This window comes from Octodon degus, unplaced genomic scaffold (genome assembly GCF_000260255.1).
Source record: "Octodon degus isolate 3935 unplaced genomic scaffold, OctDeg1.0 scaffold00226, whole genome shotgun sequence".
In the NCBI taxonomy this organism is placed as follows: domain Eukaryota; kingdom Metazoa; phylum Chordata; class Mammalia; order Rodentia; family Octodontidae; genus Octodon; species Octodon degus.
This window is the reverse complement of record NW_004524802.1, coordinates 94332-115844: the sequence shown is the minus strand read 5'-3', so window position 1 is coordinate 115844 and position 21513 is coordinate 94332. Positions and strand designations below refer to the sequence as shown.

The following is a 21513-nucleotide window of genomic DNA, read 5'->3' as shown; positions in this document are numbered from 1 at the left end:
CCCCCTCCCCGTGCTCACCCCAGCTCAAGATGGCCCCGAGGGCCGCCCCAGCCGGAGTGGGGCGCGGTGGGGGAGCTGGCACCGTGAGCGGGGGTTCTGCCCACCTGTTGGGGCCGGGGGCAGCCTGGGTGCAGGCGGGAGGCGCCGGGGCTCGGGAGTATTGGGGTGGCTGCTGGCGGGTGGCCCCGAGGCCCGCCTGGCGCCGACGGAGCCCCCAGTAGGAGCACGTGGCTTTGGCGGCGCTGCCTGATGGCCTGGGAGCAGGAGTTTTGGGGTCTTGGGGATATAGGGTCGGTCCTTGGGGGCCATGCGGCCTGGCTGCTAGTACCAGGACTGCGACTCCATCGGAGCGGCCACATTCCTGCCCATAGCCCCTTCCCTCTGGACGGCCCAGGGGCTCCCCACAGCGGGCCTTCTGGGGTGGTCTTCCATGGGGCCTCATCGTCCTAGTAGTGCCCCTGAGACACTCAAAACTTTTCCCTGCCTCCTATTAACCTCCAGTAGGGAGGCACTTAGCAAACCCTGGACAGAGTCCTAGTTGGTGTGTGGGTGTTGGGGGTCCTTCTGCGGTTATCTGGGGGCTGTGGCCTGACTGCATTTGGCACTTTCACCAGGGCCCAGGATGGCCTTGAACTGTCCAGGGCCATCCATGCCCTACATCACCTCATCTCCCAGCTCAGTGTGGATAAGCCTCCCTAGGCCCCTGCCCTTGCCTTCCCCACCTGCAAAGTGGGCTGGGCTGTGAGAGTGTCAGTTAGCAGAGCCCTGAGGACCAGGGTGTTCTGAGGACCCAGTATGTTCTGTCCAGCCAGGCCAGATCTGGGACTGTCCTCCATCCAGTGGGTTGTCTACCCCCCAGCAGGAGCTCTGTCCCACCCTCGCCAGACCCACACCTTTGTCCATTACCAAGTCCAGGGCAGATGCACCCATCAGAGTGCCCAATCCTTGATGCACTTAGGCCACAGGTCCCAGCACATCCTGCCTGCCCTACATCCCCCTCCTGATGCTGTAACCCTGTGCATCCTTGTGAACATGAGGCCCCCTGTGGCTCCTGAGGACGCTTGTCTCATTGTCCTGGGCCTCAGACTCTTCTTCCACCCTTACTGTGAGTCCCTGGGTGTCCTGCTGTGGGTTATGGCCTGGGATTATGCCACTATGGGCTGAAGAAATGTCAAGAGGGTGGCACCGGCTCCTGGTTCCAGTCACTAAGCAAGAGAGGCACTCCCAGCCAGCATCCCCATGCAAGAGCTGTGTGCATGCCCACATGGCACTGTTGCCTGTGTAGCTGGGGCTGGGAGTGGCCAGGACCCTGACTTGGTTCTTCCTTTGCTGGCTCCCTTGGCCTTTGGGCCTAGCACCCCCAAACTGTCCCATATCTGTTTCCCTCTGATGTGGAAGAGAAGTTGTCTCTGTCCTGTGTTCTGTGGCACCTCCTACAGGGGATGCCTGATACCTACGTAGGCATCCTGTGATGAACCAAAGCAGGTGCCCAGTTTGCCTTGGGCCTTTTTGCACCTCATCCCTGCCTGTCTGGGCCTCACTGTCCCAGGCCGAGCCTGGGTTCTGTGGGGTGGAGGGCTGAAACCCAAGCTGCAGAGCATGGTGGAAGCTGTCCTGTTTTCTTGTTTCTGCAGGGAAAGGTCAGAATTTTTGTCCCTTGAGGCACATGCAGTGCTGGCTCCACTTTGCTGCCTGGTGTGCACCTGGGCAAGCTCACCCTTCCCTAAGGAAGGGTATCAGTGCATACCACTGGTGGGTCTTCAGGGCCCTGTGGCTTTGGTGGCTGTGGGTTGATAGGTTGGGTTCCTACCATGGGACTGCTTGCTGGAGTCTGATTCTTGGAGAGGAAGCTGTACCTGCTCCCGATGCTGGCCTCTTGCTCTGTTGGCTGCAGCCTGGTGTTTGGCTGCTTGGGCAGCCTGTTCTAATCTGGGGGAGCAGCTGGTGGGGACTGAGCCTGTGAAGGGGCTCACTGCTGATGTTTCCTCAGGACCTGGGTTCAGAGTGTCCAAGCTGGTGAACATCCATGTTTTACTGTATGTCCCCAAGTGCAGCATGACAGATCTGAGATATGTGGTGTCTTGAAGTCCCAAGACCCAGTCAGGGAATGTGGTGGTGGGTGATTGCTCTGTGTGCCAGCTCAACAGCTGTTGGCCAGCCACTACCTAGCATGGTCTGGTTCATCCCCGGGCAGCGGCCTGTCATGGACAAGGCCTTGTGTTGGCAATGGCAGCATGAGGTTTGGGCAGTATGCTCCTTGGAACCTTCAGTGGTGATTCTAGAAGCTGCCTAGGCTGCAAGAAGGCCTTGGTGACCCAGTGTATCTCTGGTTTGGTTAATACGAGACGTTCAGCCATGTTTCAGAACAGGATCCACCAACTGCCCGTGCACATGCTTGGAGCTTTTGTTATATTGAAAGCCTGCTAGCTTTTGGGATGACTTTTGTGTTTTGTTTAATGCTGTACACTTGTAGATGAAGACAGAAAGTGGATTGGTAACCTGTAGGCCACCTGTGACATCAAGAATAGCCTGGATCCTCTTGGTGTGGTGTTTTAAATGGTTGAGAGGAAGCTCTCCTTGTGTTTTTCATTTCCATCATAAATATTTTGTTATTTTGAACCCAGGACTTTGGGTGTGCTAGGCTGTTGCTGTATCCCAGAGCTCCATTCCCAGCCCTTTTTATTTTTTGAGACAGGATCTCATTAAGTTGCCAAGGCTGGCCTTGATTTTTTTTTCCAGAACCAGGGATTGAACTCAGGCCCTTGCGCTTGCCAGAGAAGCACTTATTCCCCTGAGCCATCTCCCCAGCCTCCGGCCTTGATCTTGATTCTCCTACCTTGGCATTTTTCATAGCCAGGCTGTTATGTGTATGTGTCCATGCGCAGTTTATTTTTTATTTTTTGGTGGTACTGGAGGTGGAACCCAGTGGTGCACATTCAAGGCCAATGCTCTGTTGCTGATCTACATTCCCAGCTCTGGTGTCTTACTTTTTTATTTACACTTCCCAGTGCAGAGTTCTCTTGGGAGGCTATGGGGCTACACTCATGTCCTGAGGTCTGTAGTCTACCCATGCTTGTAGAGGCTCTGGGTCTGTTGAGGCTTTTGAGTCCTGCTCCATTTGTTTTGCAGTAGCACAGCCTAGGGGTGACCTGAGAAGCTGTGACCCTCATCCTCCAGGAGTCCGTTGAAGTATCAGGAGTTGTAGAAGCAGGCTGGGGCTGGGGCTGGGGTATAGGGCTGTCCCTGGAAAGGGTGAGGAGGAAACTTGGGCCACACAGCCTCCTAGAGGGCTGAACTTCTGCCTGCCTGCCATCAGCAGTAGCCCCTTATTCCCTAGCCACAGGGGTGGGGAGTTCTGAGTCTCACTCCTGTAGGTGTGGCCACCATCACCTGCCAGCACTCCTGGGGTGAGCTTGATGTCTGTTTTTGACTTTTCCTCATTGTTTTGAGACAAATTTGATCATTCAACCCTTAATTTAAAAAGAAAGAAAAGCAGGAGCCAACATTCAGAGAAGCTGGAGTAATGGTTCTAAAAAGCAGTTCTTAGGGGCCAGGGAGATGGCTCAGTAGAATAAGCTCTTCCCTGGCAAGTGCAAGGGCCTGTGTTCAATTCCTGGTTCTGCCCCCCTCCCCCCCAAAAGCAGTTCTCCCCTGCGGACCTGGGATGATGCTGTGTCTTCCTTGTATGTGGTGGGCTCTGGGCCAGGACCTGACAGCAGTGACCCCCAAAGTCATCCTGCTGAGCAGGGTAGGTTGGCATCATAATGTCACATGGCCTAGGGAGGCATTGCATGAGCCCTGGTGCATGGGTGAGGACAGGTACAGTCCCCTCCCAAGACTGCCTCCTGCTGGGTATCCTGCTTCCACTAGGGTTTGGGACCCAGTCCTGTCTGGTCTTTTGTTCCTGCTTTCACAGCGGCACCTGCTTGACAGGCCTTAGTTGGGCTTGACACAAGCCCTGCCTGATACCTGGTCTTCTCCAGAGTGTTAGAAGCCCAGGGAAGTGGTCATCTTCCTTTTCCAACTAGGGCTTTCACTGGATCCTGTGTCTCCTGGTGTCGCCAAGTGTTTGCACCTGACTGCCACACACAGTGGGCACAGCCCACTGGTGCTGGGGCTGTCTCCACTCTGGATCACAGGAGGAGGCCTGGGGTCATTGACCTATGACAGGTGATAGCAGTTGTGGCCCCACACTTCTGGCCTGGGTCCCCTGAAGGCCTTGTACATGGGGCGCCCTGGAGCCCCCATAGGTGGCTGTGGAAAGATGATCCTCCTGAGGAGCAGATCCGCTCTGCCTGCATTGCCTGGCTTAGGTGGCTTAGCAGCTCATACCCGTGTGGGAACCCCATGGCACCTTAGGGCCCCATAATCTGTAATCTGTCACGTGCTCTCAGCCATAGTGTACACTCAGGCCCTGCTATCCCTCTACCAGGACAGCCACTGCATACCTAGATCACAGCCTGAGAGCGCTGCTCGAGCCCCAGGGTCTTCTGTGGTATGCAGAGCTGGACGTTGCTCACTGAGTTGAGCAATGCAGGTTGGTGCATGTGAACTTGATGGGATCTCCAGAGCCCATAGGAGGGCATCTGGAGGGAGTGTCTGCCTCCTGGGCTCCAGGCACTGCGGAGAAGGGAAGGGACTGTGCTGCCACAGTGTCCTGCAGAGGACGGCAGCAGAGCTTGGTTGGCTCGTGGTGGACTTGCTCCTGGTGAGGACACCTTGGAAGTAAGTCCTGAGGCCTTCCCTGGGGGATGGGTGTCAGGCTTCCACACTACCTCTAAGGAAGGTCAGGGCAATCCTGTGGCCCTCTTGGAGGGAGCCCTGTTCCTTCGGGTCAGCTGTCCTGACCCTGCCTTAAGGAGGCCTCATTGGCCATGTGTTCCTCTATGTGGAGTTTGCTTCCTGTCCCTTTGTAGACCTATTATGTGGGGATAGCAAGATGGCATTGGGGACCTGGTAAGGGAGACAGGTGAGGACAGAGAAAGATGCCTGAGTTAGGAGGTAGTGTCCACGATGCTTGTGTGAGACTGGACATGTCTCAGTCGCTGTCTCATTACTGAGACCCAGGACCTGAGAGCCACAGTGTAAAGGAGGTTTAAATAAATAAATAAAGGAGGTTTGTTTTGGCTCACATTTCAGTCTGTGGTCAGCTGGCTCTAGAGAACTGCAGCAAGGACCTGCACCCATCCGGGTCATGCCCACAGTGACTGCCTCTTTCAGCAACACTCCACTTCCCAGCAGCAAGCCTGCTCGAAGCCCCATTATCCAGTCTCTTCCCAAAGCTCCTGCTTATGAGCACATGAGGCTTCACGGCAGTGACAGAAACCCTGTCAGGGCTCTCAGAGATACAGCCTGTTGGGCCAGGGAGATGGCTCAGTGGAGCAATGCCTGCCCGGAAGGGTGAGGTCTTGAGTTCAATTCCTGGTAGAAAAATACCTCCAGCCTGTCGCAGCATGTGTGTCGTAGCTTTGCCACCACTCCTTTAGGACATTTAGATCTAAACCATAATAACGTGTCATGTAAGAAGGGCTCAAGAGTGGGATCCTGGCTCTCCTGAGGACTGGCTCTTCGTCCTTGGATTCTGTTCCCGTACTGCAGACAAGTGCTCTCATGCCTATGGTGGCCTCAGCCTGGGAGTAGGTCCTAGAGGGGTTACAAGTGTGTGGCTTCCTCTGCTCATGGAACCTGTGGTCCTAGGGGTTATGTTTCATTATCTTCTTTGTTCTGTGCCCCCAACCAGCTAAAATGAACCCGTAACCTCACATCCATACTCAGCACTTCTGGCAGTTATTTGTGACATGAATGCAAGTGTCCCCCTGAGGCTGGCATGAGGGCCCTCTTCTGGCCTGTTCAAGGCCATGTGTTCTGTATCGCATGCTGTTTGTGGGTGACCCCTTCTCTAAAGTGGTCCCCCAGGCATTGCTGAGGGCTTCTAGTCCTGAGCCTAAGGAAGAACACTGAGGGCACGGGTGACAGCACTGGCAGAGGTCCTCTTGCCCTAGTGTTCCAGTCTGCTGAGATTACAGTGGTACACCACCGTGCCTGGCGCGCGCGCACGTGTGTGTGTGGGGTGTGTGTGTGTGTGTGTGTGTGTGTGTGTTTATTTTGTCTTTGAGACAGGGTCTCACTATGCAGCTCAGGCTGGCCTTGAGTTCACTTTGTAGCCCAGGCTGGTCTTGAACTCACTACAGTCCTCCTGCCTCAGCCTCCTAAGTGTTGGGATTACAGGTGGTCACCACCATGCCTGGTTTATCTGTATATTTTTAACTTGACATTAGGTATATTTTGAAGTGTATTACAGAGCCAACTCTTATGTAGGAAGGTCTGTGGGGGTTTTTTTTGTTTGTTTGTTTGGTTGGTTTTTTTAATGTATTTGGTACAAGGTCTCACTATGCAGATCAGACTTGTAGTGATCCTCCTGTTTTCAGCCTCCTCAGTGCTGGGATTATAGGCTCGTGCCACTACCCAGTTGCTAGCTCAGCCTGTCTCGGGGTAGGGCCGGTGCAGCATGTGGTACCCAGAATCAAATCCTGGTCCCTGTACTTGCCTAAGCATGCACTTAGTCTACTGAGCTCAGTGCCCGGTCTTTTGTTTTCTGGTTGAGAAGAGTCCTTAATTTTACTCTATTGCCCAAGCTGGTCTTGAATCCCTGTGCTCAAATGACCCTTGTGCCTCACCTCGCAAGTAGCTGGCCTACATGTGCATGCCACCATGCCTGGCTCAGGTCGGTGATTGTATTTTTTAATTTTTTTTCTTTTTGTGTTTTGTAATTTTGATTTTCTCTCTTTTTCTTTTTTTCCTGTGGTACTAGAGATGGAACCCAAGGCGTCACACATGCTAGGCAGTTGCTGTACCACTGAGCTACTCCAATCCGTGATCATTGGCAGTATGCACTGCTAGGCAGCCACCCTGGGCCTTCAGGGTTCTCCCCTTTCCTGTGTTGGTCTCCCCTTTTCCCGCCCCCTCCTCTAGGCTCTGTCCCTGTCATGTTGACGCGGCTTGGTCCCTGAGCATTCTGGCGGACTGTTGCTCAGCCCTTGCTCTTACTGAATGGGATTCCATCCTATGGGTGTGTGCCATTTGTTACCAGTGCAGGGTACGGTAGTTTTCTGCAGTATTTTGTGGGTCTGAGTGAAGGTGCATGTTGGCATTGTGTGGAGCTTGTTGAAGCTGGTGGTTGCTTCCTGCAGTGGCCAGGTGATTGGCTCAGCGGACTAAGCATCCTTCCCAGCCAGCTCCCACTCCTCTGTGCCCACCCGACACCTGTTCCCTTCAGTTTTCTGTTGTTGTGTGGTGTTCAGTTTTGGGTTTTCTGGCCTTGAACTTGAGATCCTCCTGCCTCAGTCTCCAAGTAGATGGGATCACAGGCCTGGATCACTGGCTTGGTTCAATAGAGTTTTGATTTGCATTTATCTTTTTGTATTTGTTGTATGTCTGCATGGACTGTTTCTGAAGTTGGGCTGTTTTTCTTCTTACAGTCCTGTGCATTGTACCCCAGGCCTTGAGCATGCTAAGCAAGTGCTCTACCACCTTTTATTTCATTTGAGACAGGGCCTTGCTAAATTACCCTTGCAAGGAGTAACTTAAAATTCAAGAACTTTCAACTTTAATGCCTCAGCCTCCTGAGAAGCTGGGGATTTGTTGTTTGTTTTTGATTTGCAATATGGGGGATGGAGCCCAGGGCCTTGAAGTGCTCTTGGGTTTCTTCTCCCCTCCCCCTTACCTCAGCCTCCAGAGGACTGTGCATGTTCAAGACTAGAGGTTAAACCTTGCGCCTTCCCAGTGAGCCATATTCTCAGTTCCCCGCTCTTTAAAAAATTTTTTTTGAGACATTGTCTTGCAGAATCATGAATTATCCAGCCTGGGCTGCTAATTACACGAGAGTAGCACCATCTCTGGCAAGAGATTATTTTGTACTCCTTTTTTTCGGACAGCTAAGGTTATGCATCTTATGTGTCCTAAGAAATTTACCCCACCAAAGTGACAGACTTTTGCAGTTGTGAATTTCATTATTCAACTCAGCTTGGGTTTGTGCAAAGGCTAAGATTCCTCTTGGTTTTCAAATGGCTCTCCATTTATTCCAGTGCCACTTATGAAGAACATTGTCTTCTGCTATTGTTCTAGCCCCTGGGGGTGCGCTTTCCTGGTGGTCTGTGGGTCTACACGCAATGTCTGCACTGTATCCATTGCTGGGACTTTGTAGTAGTGCCATGTGGGTCCTCCCATTAAGTTAGTTTCCTGTCTCTCCCTTAAAGTTGAATGAGCCTGTTGAGTGGCAGGTGTGGTGGCACATGCCTGTAATCTCAGCAGGAGGAAGACCTGGGCTTCACAGTACATTCAAGCACTCAAGGCTAGCCTGGAATACCTAGTGAGACCCTGCCTGAAAGAGAGAGAGAGAGAGAGAGAGGTGGGAAGGGAAGGAGAGAGGAAGGGAGGGAGGGAGGGAGAGAGAGTCAGAATGTTGATTTCCATAAAACAAGTGTTGAGCTTGGGGTTGGTTGGGACCATTGCTCTACCTGGGGAGGGTAGACGTCATGACCACACAAGGCTTCTAGACTGGCAGGTTGCACTGCCTAGCCTGGTGACTCATGAGCTAAGAATGGCTTCCACATTTTTAAGTGGTTGAGAAAAAATAAAAAGAGACTACTTCAGGAAATGTGAAAATGTTTCAAAATTCAAACTTCAGTACCATAAATAAAGTTTTATTGGAACACAGCTGTGCCAGCGCTAGCACATGGGCTCCCTTGGCTGTTTCTGAGCTGTGGTCTCAGTGCTCTTCCTTCACTGCACACCAAGGCATAAGGGGCAGCCCCGCTGCAAGCCTTCAGCCTAGCCCCTGCCACAGGCCAACTGCAGGCCTCAAGTTAGTGCACTTCCTGAGGCTCTGCTGGTGTTCAGGAGTAGCTTGCGCCCCGGTGGGACGCTGCACTCATTTACCCTCACTGCACTGTTTCCTGCCCGGGGCTCCTGTGCATCCATATCCTTCCCTGAGAAGATGCTGCCCTTGAGTTGGCCGTGATGTCCAGCTCCAGTCCTGGACATTACCCAGGACTTGGCCAGCAAGCAAGCAGACCCTGCCTATCTCTCCACCTGAAGGACTTTTTTTTTTTTTTTTTTTTTTTTGCCATTTTTGGCAGTAATTCTGAATTTCATGCTTTCTGATTTGTAAGAGTGAAAGCTCAGATGATCAATTTGAAGATAGTGTATTTGTTTACTTACCTTGTGCCTGTTAGGTAAGCACCCTACACTGAGCCACATCCCAGCTTGAGACACTTAAAAATCCAATGTAGTGTGAGCCTGCTGTGCATGCCTGTAATCTCGGCACTCAGGGATGGGGCAGGAGGATCTTTGCAGGTTTGAGGCTAGCCTGGGCTACATAGAGAGACCCTGTCTCAATGTGTCCCCTCCAAAAACGTTTAAAAAGCGAGTCACTTTATCTCAAGGTGTGGTCAGTATGTTGAGGTTCCCCCAGGGAGTGTTTAATTGAGTTAATGTGGTATCTTCGCAGGGTGTACCATGAGGGCCCCAGGCTAAGTTCAGAACCTTCCAGCCACCATGGAAAGAACCCTGCACCCCTTATGTCATGGGCCTTGGGTTTTTCCAGTTCACTGTTTGCTGTGGTCTGTGGCCCCTCCATGGAGCTGTGAGGGCTAAGATGGAGCCTGTTTCCCCCAAGTGTGTACCAGTAGCCACACAGGTGCTGGTTCCATGGCTTGGCATGGGGACAGAGCGGCCTGGTTCTGGGCCTACTCCTGTAGCTGCTTTGGCCTGCTTATGGGCATTGAGCTGATTTTAGCCACACTAGGCATCCTGATCACCCTGGTTAGAGCAGGCACAGGGCAGGGGTGTTGAGGGCACCAAAGTACAGCTTCATGGAACTGGTGGTAGGTGGCTGGGCTATCCTGGGTCTTCCTTCTTCCAGGCCAAGCACAAGCCCAGACTGCTTGTCATTCTACACATGTGTAGTTGTGAGCTTTGTGCTTTGACCAGTGGGCATGTTCATCCCAAGTTAGCAGTGCTGGGAGGTCCCACACTGTACACCTTTAGGGTCTGCTCCTGGACTCTGACCCATTTCTGTGCATGCGTTAGGCTGGGAAGCACCAGCCTGTGTTCATCATAGTTGCTGCTTCTATTGTTTTGGGAGAAGATGAGCTGGACCCGTGCATCCTCTATGCCAGGCTGGTCTCTGAAGGCTAATGGTGACTTCACCTTCTAGGCCTCAGCAGCCCCATGAGGAAGTGTCCCCGATGGCTCTGTTGAGTCCCAGACAGTTGGAATTGGGCTGTGCCAGTGAAGCTGTAGCCTAGTGCCCCAGCCCTTCCATGAAGATGGAAGCAGACCCTGCCTGTCTGCCATCTAGTCCTTCGGAAGGCACAAGGCTTACCCTTCATCTCTCTTCCCTCCCCTGGGTTACAGAGCAGGGGTAGCACCTCTTCAGGGTTAGTCTCCAGGGTGGGGGAAGTGGGGGCAAGCATGTCTGCAGTGGGGCTGCCAATGACTCTCTTTCTGTTTGCAGACTATGTCTACTTTGAGAACTCGTCCAGCAATCCATACCTGATCCGCAGGATTGAAGAGCTCAACAAGGTAGTGTGGCTACTTGTGGGGGCCTGGGCTCTGCATGGCCTCTGCCCTTTGTGGCTGGCCTTAGAGTGACCTTATCTACCTATAGCAATGTCTCCCCATAGATGAGGCTAGGAGTGATCCCTGGTGGCCTCTTTCAGGCTGTGACCAGTTTTCTGTGGGGACATGGACCTCTTACAGACTGCTACTGTGCCCAGCAGGTGCCTTCCTTTTGGGGATGGTGTTCCCTGGGGCCTGAGTGGAACTCAGCTGCTCAGGGGGATTGTAGGTAGACAGTGCTGGGGACCATCAGAGTGCAGGGAAATGGCATCAGTGGTGGCCCATGGTGGCCACCAGTGCCCCTGGTGGCAAGCCACACCTTCCTCCAGCTTCCTTGCCCTCACCCAGCTCCTTGTTGGCCCATGATGGCTTACTGACCTTGAGAAGCCTGTGGGAAAATGCAGACTTATCTGCATTCTGGGGTCCCCTGCTGTCTCCTGCCCTGGTCACTTTATAGGTGCTTGCTGGTTGGTCAGGGAAAATAGTCATACCCATAAACCAAGATGTAGTGAGTACCCAGAACCCACCTGGCTGGAGACTAGGGTGGGAGGAAAGGCATTTGTGGATTCCACAGCATCTGGCTCAATTCTATCTAGGCTTGGAGGCACATCACTTGGGGGAACCATGGGTGGCTAAGTGGCTTGGGAGTATAGGCCACCCTCGCCTGGTCTCCTTCCTCTCCAAGCTGCTCCTATTTGGAAACTTTTTCAGGTGCTGGGGCAGGTGCTCTGCTTTTCATGAGGCTGATGAGCTGGGCAGGTCAGGGACCCTGCATCCCCAGCTGTCCCCTCACAGAAGCTCTACCCCTCCCCCTTGCCTGGGGTGACCTGAGCCCTGGGGGCACAGCAGCCCTGTCTGCACAGGGTGAAGAGGGGTAACTTGGGATTCTTTGGGTTAGGTAAGATGGGTAGGAGGTGGCCGCAGGGTGGCACCATGCCGAGCGTGGCCTAGGAAATGGCCTGTGGCTCCCCTGGGCCACCTGCCCAGGTCTGTGCTGGCTGAAGGCCTGGGCTGTAGATCTGTTACCACGGGGGGGGGGGGGGGGCACAGGCAGGTCAGAGTGACTTGGCCCAAGATCATGGTGGCAGGGGTGGTAGCTAGGGTGTCCTATGTGCAGGTCGTGCCTGTTTCTGGGGGCTGCTGGGACCCAAGCCCTGGCAGGGACTCAGATTGCAGTGGGTATATGTTGTCAGTGGAACTGGAGGCCAACCCCATGTGCTGGTCTAGCAAGCCCTCCTCGACATGCCTCAGCATTCACACACAGGGGATGCGAGGAAGTAGGTTCAGAGAGAGGCTTTTCCCTCTTCCTGCCACTTGCAAAGGAGCTACTCACAGAACAGGTGCCCCTCCCCCCAGTATTCTTCAGATGCCCCTGGGGAATCTGTGGGGCTTCTACTGAGGGGTGAAAGTGGCCAAGCAGCTCTGCATGTGGGCACCGTGAGATCCTTGGCTTCTGCCCTGCTGCTGGGGAGTGGAATTGCCAGGCAGGCTGGTGCCACACAGCCTGGGAAGCAGAGAAGCTCTGGCTCCTGCCTGGAAGGGAGGGCAAAGGACCACTTTGGTGACAGGTTTCTACTGAGCTCAGGACAGGCTGGAGAACTGCACGAGTCAGTGGAGCATGCAAGTAAGTCTTGGCCTATCTCCATGACCTGCTGGCTGGAGCAATAGATGCAGGACACTCACATTGGGGGTCTAGAAGGCATTGTGTGTCTCCTGGGCACCAAAACACCCTCTCTGGTATTGACGCCCCATCAGGATGCTGGATCCCCATTGTGGCCCATGTACCTGGCTTTCCACTCTTTTTTTTTTTTTTTTAATTTGTGGGGGGGGGCAGCTCAGTCCACCAGGGGCCGGGGCTGGCTGGCATGTGGTGCTGGGGGATTGAACCGCAGTCCCTATGCTTTGCTAAGCTTGTTCTAAGTAGGTGCTTTAGACCACTGAGCCATCTCACCAGCCCTGGCTTTCCACTCTTAACACAACTCCCCATGGGCAAGAGGATGAGATGTCTGAAAATAACTTTTCATGAGAAAACAGATCACAGTACACATGGAAACAGCTAAAGGCAGAAGAGCCTGTGATGAGGGAAGAGGCGCAGGAAGGAGTCACTGCTATAGTGACACAGACTGGGAGGGAGAGTGCTTGACCCAGGGCCCAGCACCCACTCCCTACAAATGACAGAGACAAGAGCTCCACCAGAGGGACCTGAGAAAAGATGGCATCTGGAATGAAAACAAGCCTCATTTGAGGCACCATGTGAAATTTCAGGACATGGGGCCACAGTGCTTCCCAGGAAGGGCAGGTCCCATGTGCACCAGGCTGGGCAGCAGCTGCAGAGTGCCTCTGCACAGCGGTTCTACAGGCGAGTGGTGGAGGCAGTGGAGCCATGTGGACCCTATGCCTAGCCAGATGGCCACCATTGGAGAGGTCTCCTGGGGGCACTGTACTATAAGGCAAAGTCAGGGTCTCCCAGCCAGGACACTCATCAGCATGGTGCTGGGAGACTTTCTAGGAGACTGGACACTTGGCCAAGGGCTCGCTGCTCAGGGAGTTAGCAGAGCTCATGACAATCATGTGGAGAACTAGGTAAATGAAAACCTCACAGTGACAAACTCAGGAAACAGTAACACAGGAAAGAATGTCACCAGATGGGCTCAGCCATTCATATGTAGTCATACATGGTTAGAATACAAAGACAGAAATTAGTTGAATCCAAATGTGTATTTTAGAGCAGGGCAGTGTTGGGTGGGTCGGTGGGGAAGGGTGGATTCCTGGTCTGCAGCAGCAGGGCTCACATCTGTGTGGCTGCCACAGGGTACCAGCTGCTGTGTGTCAGTGAAGTCTCAAGTGTGCTGACATTTCAGGCCTTATATGTGTTGCTTTGGTCATCCCTGAATTTGAAAACAAGTGCTTCTTAACTGTACTGTGGTCATGCCTTATCAGACCTTCCCTTAAGGCATCCTGAGCCAGCCAAAAAAAAACAGCTGCATTGTGGTGTAACCTGTCAGGCAGGGAGCCAGCTAATTGTGTGGATGCCCTGTGGAATGTATAAGGGGACAGTGGACTGTAGCTGCAAGTGCCACAGGTGTAAGGACCACTCTAATGTGAACGTGGGGCTAGACAGACAAGGGAGGCAAGGAGACAGATGCCCTGTGCAGCAGAGGCCCTTCGGGGTACATAAACATTATGCTCTGTAATTTAGGAATTTTCTTAAAGCGTTTGGTTTAAGATTATAAGTGATATACACTGGTCACTTCCATAGCAGTTGGAATTGTATTTCTTGGATTATTTAGCATTTTACATAAATTCCTGTTATGAGAAGATGGTTCCCAGTAGGACATTGTGATGCATACCTGTAATCCCAGTTATCCAGGAAGCTGAAGCAGGAGAATCACAAGTTAAAGGCTAGCCTGGGCAATTTAGCAAGGCACTGTCTCAAAAAGTTAAAAAAAAAAAAAAAAGGTGGGGGATTATATCTTCGTGGGGAGCACTCCTGGGCTCGACCAAAGCTTTCCTGCATGGAGCAGCTCTGTCTTTGGCGCCCTTCTGCCTGCCTTGTGCCCTGCTAGGGGAGCCTGGTGAGGCGCAGCAGGGCTTGGCTAACTGCAGCTAACCCTGAGTGGGACACTTGGCAGGCCCTGGCCGCTTACCTGTTCAGGGCTACCGTCTGGGCGGGGACCCCAGCAGCTATACGGTACCTTCGGTGTCTGGGCTGCAGCCGGAGTACTCTGCCCCAGAGCCACCAGGTCCCGCCTAGCACAGGACCTTCCTCTTGGTATTGGCAGGAGGCTCACCAGGATAAGGGGAGAATGAGATGTAAATGGGGATGGATCACGTGTGCATCTCTGTCCTCAGTCCTCTTGGTTGCCCTGCCCTAGAAGAGACCAAGGTGGAGCTGCCCTGGACCCTGTGTTTCTTGCCCTGCCCCATGGCTGTAGGTGCTGGGGTCTTCCCCCTCCCTTGGTATGCCTGTTACTGAATTTACAAGAGGTAGATTTGGGTGCATTCATGGCCCTTGGGAGATCTGGACCTCTCTAGGTGGCCATTCAAGGTGGCTATTGCTCAGATGCCCCTCCTTGCTGTTATAGACGGCTAACGGAAACGTGGAAGCCAAGGTGGTGTGCTTCTACCGCAGGCGAGACATCTCCAGTACCCTCATCGCCCTGGCAGACAAGCATGCAAGTAAGTCTCCATGACCTGCTTGGGGGGAGGGTTGGGATGCCAGCTGCCTGGCCCCCAACCCTGGGGCCTGGCACCTCAGCTACCTGGTCTGGCCTTGCTCTGTTCTACAGCTAGGCTCTGGAGAGGGCCCCTGCATTCCACACCCATGTGCATCCTGTCAGAAACCTGGGCTGGGGTGAACAGTGCCTCTTACTGTTCTCATAGCATCCCATACCCACTTGTCATAGACCAGCCTGGAGTGTCAGTGGTGCAGTGGGAGGCACTGGCCCAGACCAGGCTGTGGCTTCTGCCTGCTTCTGTAGATACTCTGCTTGTCTTCACCTTGCTGAGAAGTTTATGTAGGCATTCTGAATGGTGTTCAGAAGACAAATCCTTCTCCCCTCATCCTTAAAACTCAGGCCTAAATCCGATGAACACTAGTTGGAGAAGTGGAGCCTCATCCTTTTCCTGGTTACTGTTGGTGTGGGCTTCTTACCCTGAATAAGTTGCCCATTGACCAATGATGCTTTGTGTACTTGCAAGTCACAGCCTCAGAGTGAAGGACTGCCTGAGCCCCAGGGCTGCTTATTCTGAGACCTCCATACGTCAGGCACAGAGGTGGTAGGTCCTGATCCCAAGCTCATGCCCATGGTCACAGGCAGTGCCCCTTGACAGGCCTTGGGCTCCAATAGAAGCAGATAGGAGGTTTCAGCTGCCACACATATCTGACTGGTCATCTGAGGTGGGATCTACCTGAGCCTATGGCTGTGAGGCTGTGATCAGTGTGGGATGACATTTTGTATTGGGCAAGAAACATAGCTCTAACAGGTGGCCAGGACTGTTCACCAGGAGAGCTGGCCCCCAGTCTGTTCTTATTGCAAGCCAGTGGGAGGGGGAATATCCACCTGTAGCCTCCCGATCCCAGCTCCCAGCAGGAGGGGCCTTTCCTACAGGGGCCAGGGTCTCCTGTGATGTGTGGTCAACAGTGAGCCACTTTCCTTGGCTCTGAGCAAGGTTGGGATGGGGGTTCCTGGCTTATACATGAGGGACTGTGGACATCAGCAGGGTAGGCATGGTTATAGGATGATGTTCCTTCCACCCTGCCCAGTGCCCTGATGTGTGGCTTGGGAGGTTCATTCATGAGTATGGATGTGAACTTCCCTTGACCTCTGGCCCCAGCATGTACCCTCTCATGCCTTACAGCCCCCAGGTGCCAGGGAGGCCTGGGATCTGGCACGGGCCACATGTTCTTGAGGTGTTTGGTGTAGGGTCAGGTCTGCAGCAAGGTCAGCCACTATAGGGGTAGTGATTGCTAGGGACCACTTGCCAGAGTGGGCTGGTCAAAACCTCACTAGTGGTGTAGTAGGCCCGAGTGGGTAGGGTCGTCAAGAAGGACAGGGAAGGGCAGGCACAGGTGCTGGGGTGGGTTTCCCTGGGAAAGCTATGTGGGAGACCCTTAGGGCACTGCTACTCTCTCTGTTTCCCCTGCCTATTGAGAGGGTTCCTCCCCACCCTGCTTACTTCTTTTCACCCTGAGTGCCTGCAGCCAGTGCAGGAGAGGCCCTGGTTAGCCAGGGAGGCTCCCAGTCCTCTTCAGTGGGTCCCTGCTTTTTAATCCCTGTCAAGTAGACAGGCCTCAGGCTGGAGTGTAGAGCCATTCCTCAGCCCTGTGGCACAACCACAGCTTGCGGCATGCTCCTGAATAAGCCCCAGCTCCTGGCCATCTGGGGTCTGGTAGTGGGCTGCAGCCTGTAAGCTGGCTTTGGCAGGGCCTTACCCTGCAGACAGCACTGTTCCCAGACCTGGAGAAGTGGGGGCATCGCAAGGCCACTGTCAGCCTCAGTTGGAGCCAGTAGTTTGCCTTGGTGGACTTGAAGCTGATGCTATCCTTGGGGATAACTCTGTCCCTCAGCATGCTGCCCATCATAGGCCAGTTTGAGCAAAGGTTGCTATCCTTGTGGGGTGGTGGATGGCCATTTCTCCAGCTGCTTCTTGGCAAGGAGATGAACAGTTCACTGGGTCTACTCCCCAGGGCACTGGGAACCAGCCAGGCTGCCTGGAATGACCTACACCCCCACCTGGCCTTTGAGCTTGGCGTAAGGGTACCAGGACTTCTTGCAGCCACCACATGGGGCCAGCAGAGAGCTACAAGTCTGGTCCGCCCAGTGTGACTGTGGGTCCCCCTGATGGCCAGCACTTGGCACGCGTGAGCCACAGTGCAGAGCCCATCACACACTCTAGTTTGGGGGCTGAGATGAGCCAGAGTGTTAGGGGGATGTTTGTTTCTGAGATAGGCTTTCTCTAAGTTCCCTAAGTTAACCTTGAACTTGCAACCTTCCTGCCTTAGCCGCCTGAGGAGCTGGAATTACAAGTGCGCACTGTTGAGTATTTTTCTTTGGTGTAGAGCAGGAGCAGCAGCCAGGCTGCTCGAAGTGCTGGCTAAGGCCCTGGTATAGTTTACGTCCTTCTGGTGGCCAGTACCTCAGGGTATTGAGCCCCGCAGCTGGTCTGTTGCTCCCTCAATCTAGGCGGGCCACTCCCAAACCCTCCATTTTCTGTCATTTTCCCTGGAAGAAGGGCTGGCTCCTCACTTGTGAAGTGGGGTGGAAGAGCATGGCTTGGGGACAGGGAGTAAGGGTGGGCAACCGAGGTCGGCTGGGTGGGATGCCAAGGCTTGGGTGATTGGTCTACAGCCGGGTGGTCTTTGTCCCCACCGGGAGGCCTGTGGCCCCCGTGTCTCCTCGGTCCGGGCCCTGGGCAGGGAGCAAGCAGCCGGTGCTGGCGCTAACCTGCCATCCGGCGCTGTCTATCTGTTATGTAGCCCTGTCTGTCTGCTATAAAGCCGGACCAGGGGCGGACACCGGCGAGGAAGGTAAGAGCCGACCTCTACAAGGAGGGCGTCCTGGTGTCTGTGTCCTGGGGCTGGGGGCGGGCGGCGTGCTGAAGGACATAGCCTGACGGGCCGCTTGCATGCCCGTCCCTGCATGCCCTGCCGGTCCGACCGAGGAGTGGGCTTCCCCATGTTAGCCCCCAGTTGGCCATGAGTCTGGCCTGTCCTGGGCCTGTCCTGCTGGTGCCTACTTGGCTCTCCTGCCTTGGTAATTCTTCCCATTTCCTTCCTTTCTCTGGCTTGCTTCTTCCAAGGTAGGCCCTGGATGCCACGTCTTCCTCCCCATCCTTTCCTGATGCCTGGGGCCTGGCTCTGTAGGGGCCTTTGAACAGGGATGTGCCAGACAAGGAGACAGCCCTCCTGGGCCTGAGCTTGTATAGCTGGCCTGGGGCAGGTGTCAGCTGATAATCTGCAGGTCCAATTGATGGATGTTTTGTTCTTCAGGGGAGGTGGAGGAGGAGGTGGAGAACCCAGAGATGGTGGACCTACCCGAGAAGCTGAAGCACCAGCTGAGGCACCGGGAGCTCTTCCTGTCCCGGCAGCTGGAGTCACTGCCTGCCACTCACATCAGGTAACTCCCGTGACTCCTCCCCCAGGCCTCCTTGCTTGTTTCCCCTCCACTTGTGTGTCCTTCTCTTCCAGGGGCAAGTGCAGTGTCACCCTGCTGAATGAGACCGAGTCACTCAAGTCCTACCTGGAACGCGAGGTGAGGCCTAGTCCATGTCAAGCGTGTTCTCCTTAGCAGACCTAGGTGTCTTCTAACTAGGCCCTTGCAAGGGCTTGGTGGGTGTCACACAAAATGGACAGATCCCTGTGTAGGCCATGCCTGATCCTGGCCCAAGGTAACCTGCATGCTGGCCAGCCTGTCCTTGGCCACTATTGGTGCTTAGGCTAGGTTTTTGGTTTTTTTTGGGGGGGGGGGGGCGGGATGGGGGGATATTGGGGATCGAATCCAGGACCTTGCACTTGCCAGGTAGACACTTACGCCATTGAGCTATCTCCCCAACCCCTGTTTTTGGTGTTTTTGAGACAGGGTCTCACTGTGTAGTTTAGGCTAGCTTTGAGCTCAGGCTGGCGTGAAACCACAATTCTTCTGCCTCAGCCTCTTGAATGCGGGGATTATAGACATGTACCACCATGCCTGGCCTGGGGCAGGTGATTCTTAGGTAGGAACTCTGCATTGTGGGGTAGTAACTCCCAGATGCCTCACCCACGTTGTGACAACCTGATTCCCAGGAAGCTTTGTGAGCCTGGTGAGATCTGGTTTCCTGGGGCTGGGCAGCAGGCCAGGGCTCTGTCACTTCTGTTGGAGATGCATGTGGTCTGAAGGATGCTTGGGTGTAAGGGAAGTATGTCTCCTGGGCTGTGTCATTATGGCTTGCATGAAGTTCATCCCCATGTGGCTCTGCACCCACCTCAGGTCCTGGTCCTTCCCATGTGGAGTCCCTGAGAAGACTGGAGTTTGCCAGTGGGAATGCCACTGAGAGTTTGGGTCCAGGTGCTCCTGTCCCAAAGAGTCTAGAAGCTCTGAGGGCATGAAGAAGCCATTGCAGTCACTAGGCCTTCAGATCAGGAGCCAGAGCAGCTGGGAGGGCCAGTGGGCAGGGGTCCTGGAGTTGGCATCCCCAAGGGCTGCCTAGCTGTCCAGGAATCCAGAGTCTTGGGAACCTCCTCACTGCGCATCAACGGGTACTTGAGAAAAGCCCTGGTAGAGCCATATGGAATAACACTGAGAAAAGGTAGTGAGGAGGCGTGTAAGCAGAGGGTGGTGTCAGTTATATGGTGCTAAGCATGGTGGCCATGTGGGTGCTGGTGCCTTGTCCTTGAGGACTAAGGGTTCTAAGCCATGAGCAAACCCAGGCTGCCCTGCTGGTTCTGACCACTGGGCAGCTGGACCTTTCATGTGCCTGGGAGAGCCCTGCTTGGTAAGACCTCAGGGCTTGGCTTAAGAACACCAAAAGACCTGGCAGGTGCCCATGCCCGTGCTTGTGATGGGCATCCTTACGTATTCCCCGTGAACAGGCTCGTCCAGCAGTCACAGAATTGAGGTGAGAAGCCAGCAGAGAAGGTGCTTAGAAGCAGCCCCATGATCACATGGGTCGGGAGGAGTTAGGGCAGGGCCTCCTGCCTCTGGCCAGCCATGTCCCCATGTCCCTACACCCAGCTCTTATGTCTGGATGTATGTGGCATGCCATGGGAACATCCAGATATAGCCAGCTGAGCATGGCACCTCTCACTGGGCTCCTGTTGGGTCCTTGTTGGCTCTGAACAGAGGGGTACCCTTGGTGGCATCTTCCTGCGCCTTCTCTTGACACTGTACTGCTCCTGCTGCTGTGGTGACCTTATCCACCCAGGTGCTAGGGCTGAGGGCATTTCTGACCCCTGTCTTGTGTGTGGTGTTTTTCAGGATTTCTTCTTCTATTCTCTAGTCTACGACCCCCAACAGAAGACCCTCCTGGCTGATAAAGGGGAGATTCGAGTGGGAAACCGGTACCAGGCTGATATCACTGACCTGTTGAAGGAAGGTAGGGTGTGGCTGGTCTGTTGGGTGATGCTGTTGTGGGGAGGAGGCTGAGATGCCCACCAGGAGGGAAGCTTTGCAAGAGCTGGGGCCAGGGTGCTCGAGTCCCGTCAGGGCAGCTCGCCCCAGAATTCCAGTGCCATACATGTCAGTCCTGCCATTGCTAATTAGTGGGTTGATTTGCTTTGTTTCCTTTTGATAGCTGTTATGACCCTTAAACCCCATTTTTCCCTCGAAGACCCTCGGGGTGTGCATCTGAATCAGGATGTAGCTTTCAGGTGTCCTGCAGTATCTGAAGGCTGTGCAGGTGACAGCACCTCTGGGCATCTTGGGCCTAGGTGGGGTGCCCCTCTGTTTTGCCCCTGATCTAGGGGGCACGGGAGCTCAGAAACTCTCCCACACACTAGCCAGTTCTGGGTGCACCAGTAAGTGGAGTCTGACTCTCGGGCCATTAGAGTTGCTGCCAAGCAGGAGAGCCTCAGCCAGTGTGTGCTGTCCTCCCAAGTAATGATGGGATATTTAGTTCCAGCCTGGCTGTCCTCATGCTCCAGCCACCTTCAGATCTTACATTCCACACATGTTCCTCTTCCTAAAGTCCAGGGCCATTCTGCACTGTGGACACACCTGTTTGGCTCTGTCTCCCAGGTGGCTGCAGTGACCACCCCTACAGGTCTTGGTCCTAGCCTCAGTTCTGCATCCTCTTGGTGTGAGATGCTGGTCTCTGCCCACAGTCAGCCTGGCTTTAGGCCTCCCTGTACCTTCTGGGCTCTGGTTGCTGGGTGCCCACTTCTTCCTCCACCTCTGCAGCCTTCTGAGGGTGAGCCAGCTCACCCTGCCAGCCACCCATGGGTGTCTGTTCTGCATGTGGATAGTGAAGGTCATGGCAGCATGGGGACATGAGGGTCAGAGGGTCAGTGCTAGCCGGGGCAAGTCTTGGGTCTCTGGGTCCTTTTGGCTGGCAGGGCTGGTCCCCAGAAGGCCCCTGTGAAGCTGCCTGTGTCTTCTTTGTCCTTTGTGGAGACCACTTTTTTCTTCTGTCTCCTTTCTGGATCTCCAAGTAGCAGATGTTGGACTATAGGGTAGACCACGGCATGCCTCTGCCACTCTCTCATTAAGGACATACTTTCTACTACTTCTTAACTTAGTCATCTAGTGTTTTGTGCTATTAGATTTATCTCTAAGGGCGGGTGTGGTGATACGCACCTGTAATCCTAGCACTTGGGAGACTTGAGGCAGAAACATTTCTGTGATCTCAGGGCCAACCTAGGCTACAAAGTGAGTTTAAGGCCAGCCCAAATTGCAGAATGAGGCTCTGTCTCAAAAA

The 21513-nt window shown here is 54.1% G+C and overlaps 1 protein-coding gene across 1 annotated transcript in view; it reads left to right on the top strand.

Moving 5' to 3' along the window:
- Positions 1-21513, top strand: part of Mta1 (metastasis associated 1) — a 54479-nt gene that overhangs the window by 20483 nt on the left and 12483 nt on the right. The window contains exons 3-8 of the mRNA XM_023705651.1: positions 10517-10584; positions 14706-14799; positions 17600-17650; positions 18113-18239; positions 18311-18374; positions 20076-20193. Coding sequence (XP_023561419.1) covers positions 10517-10584; positions 14706-14799; positions 17600-17650; positions 18113-18239; positions 18311-18374; positions 20076-20193 — 522 coding nt within the window. The remainder of the gene's footprint in view (positions 1-10516; positions 10585-14705; positions 14800-17599; positions 17651-18112; positions 18240-18310; positions 18375-20075; positions 20194-21513) is intronic.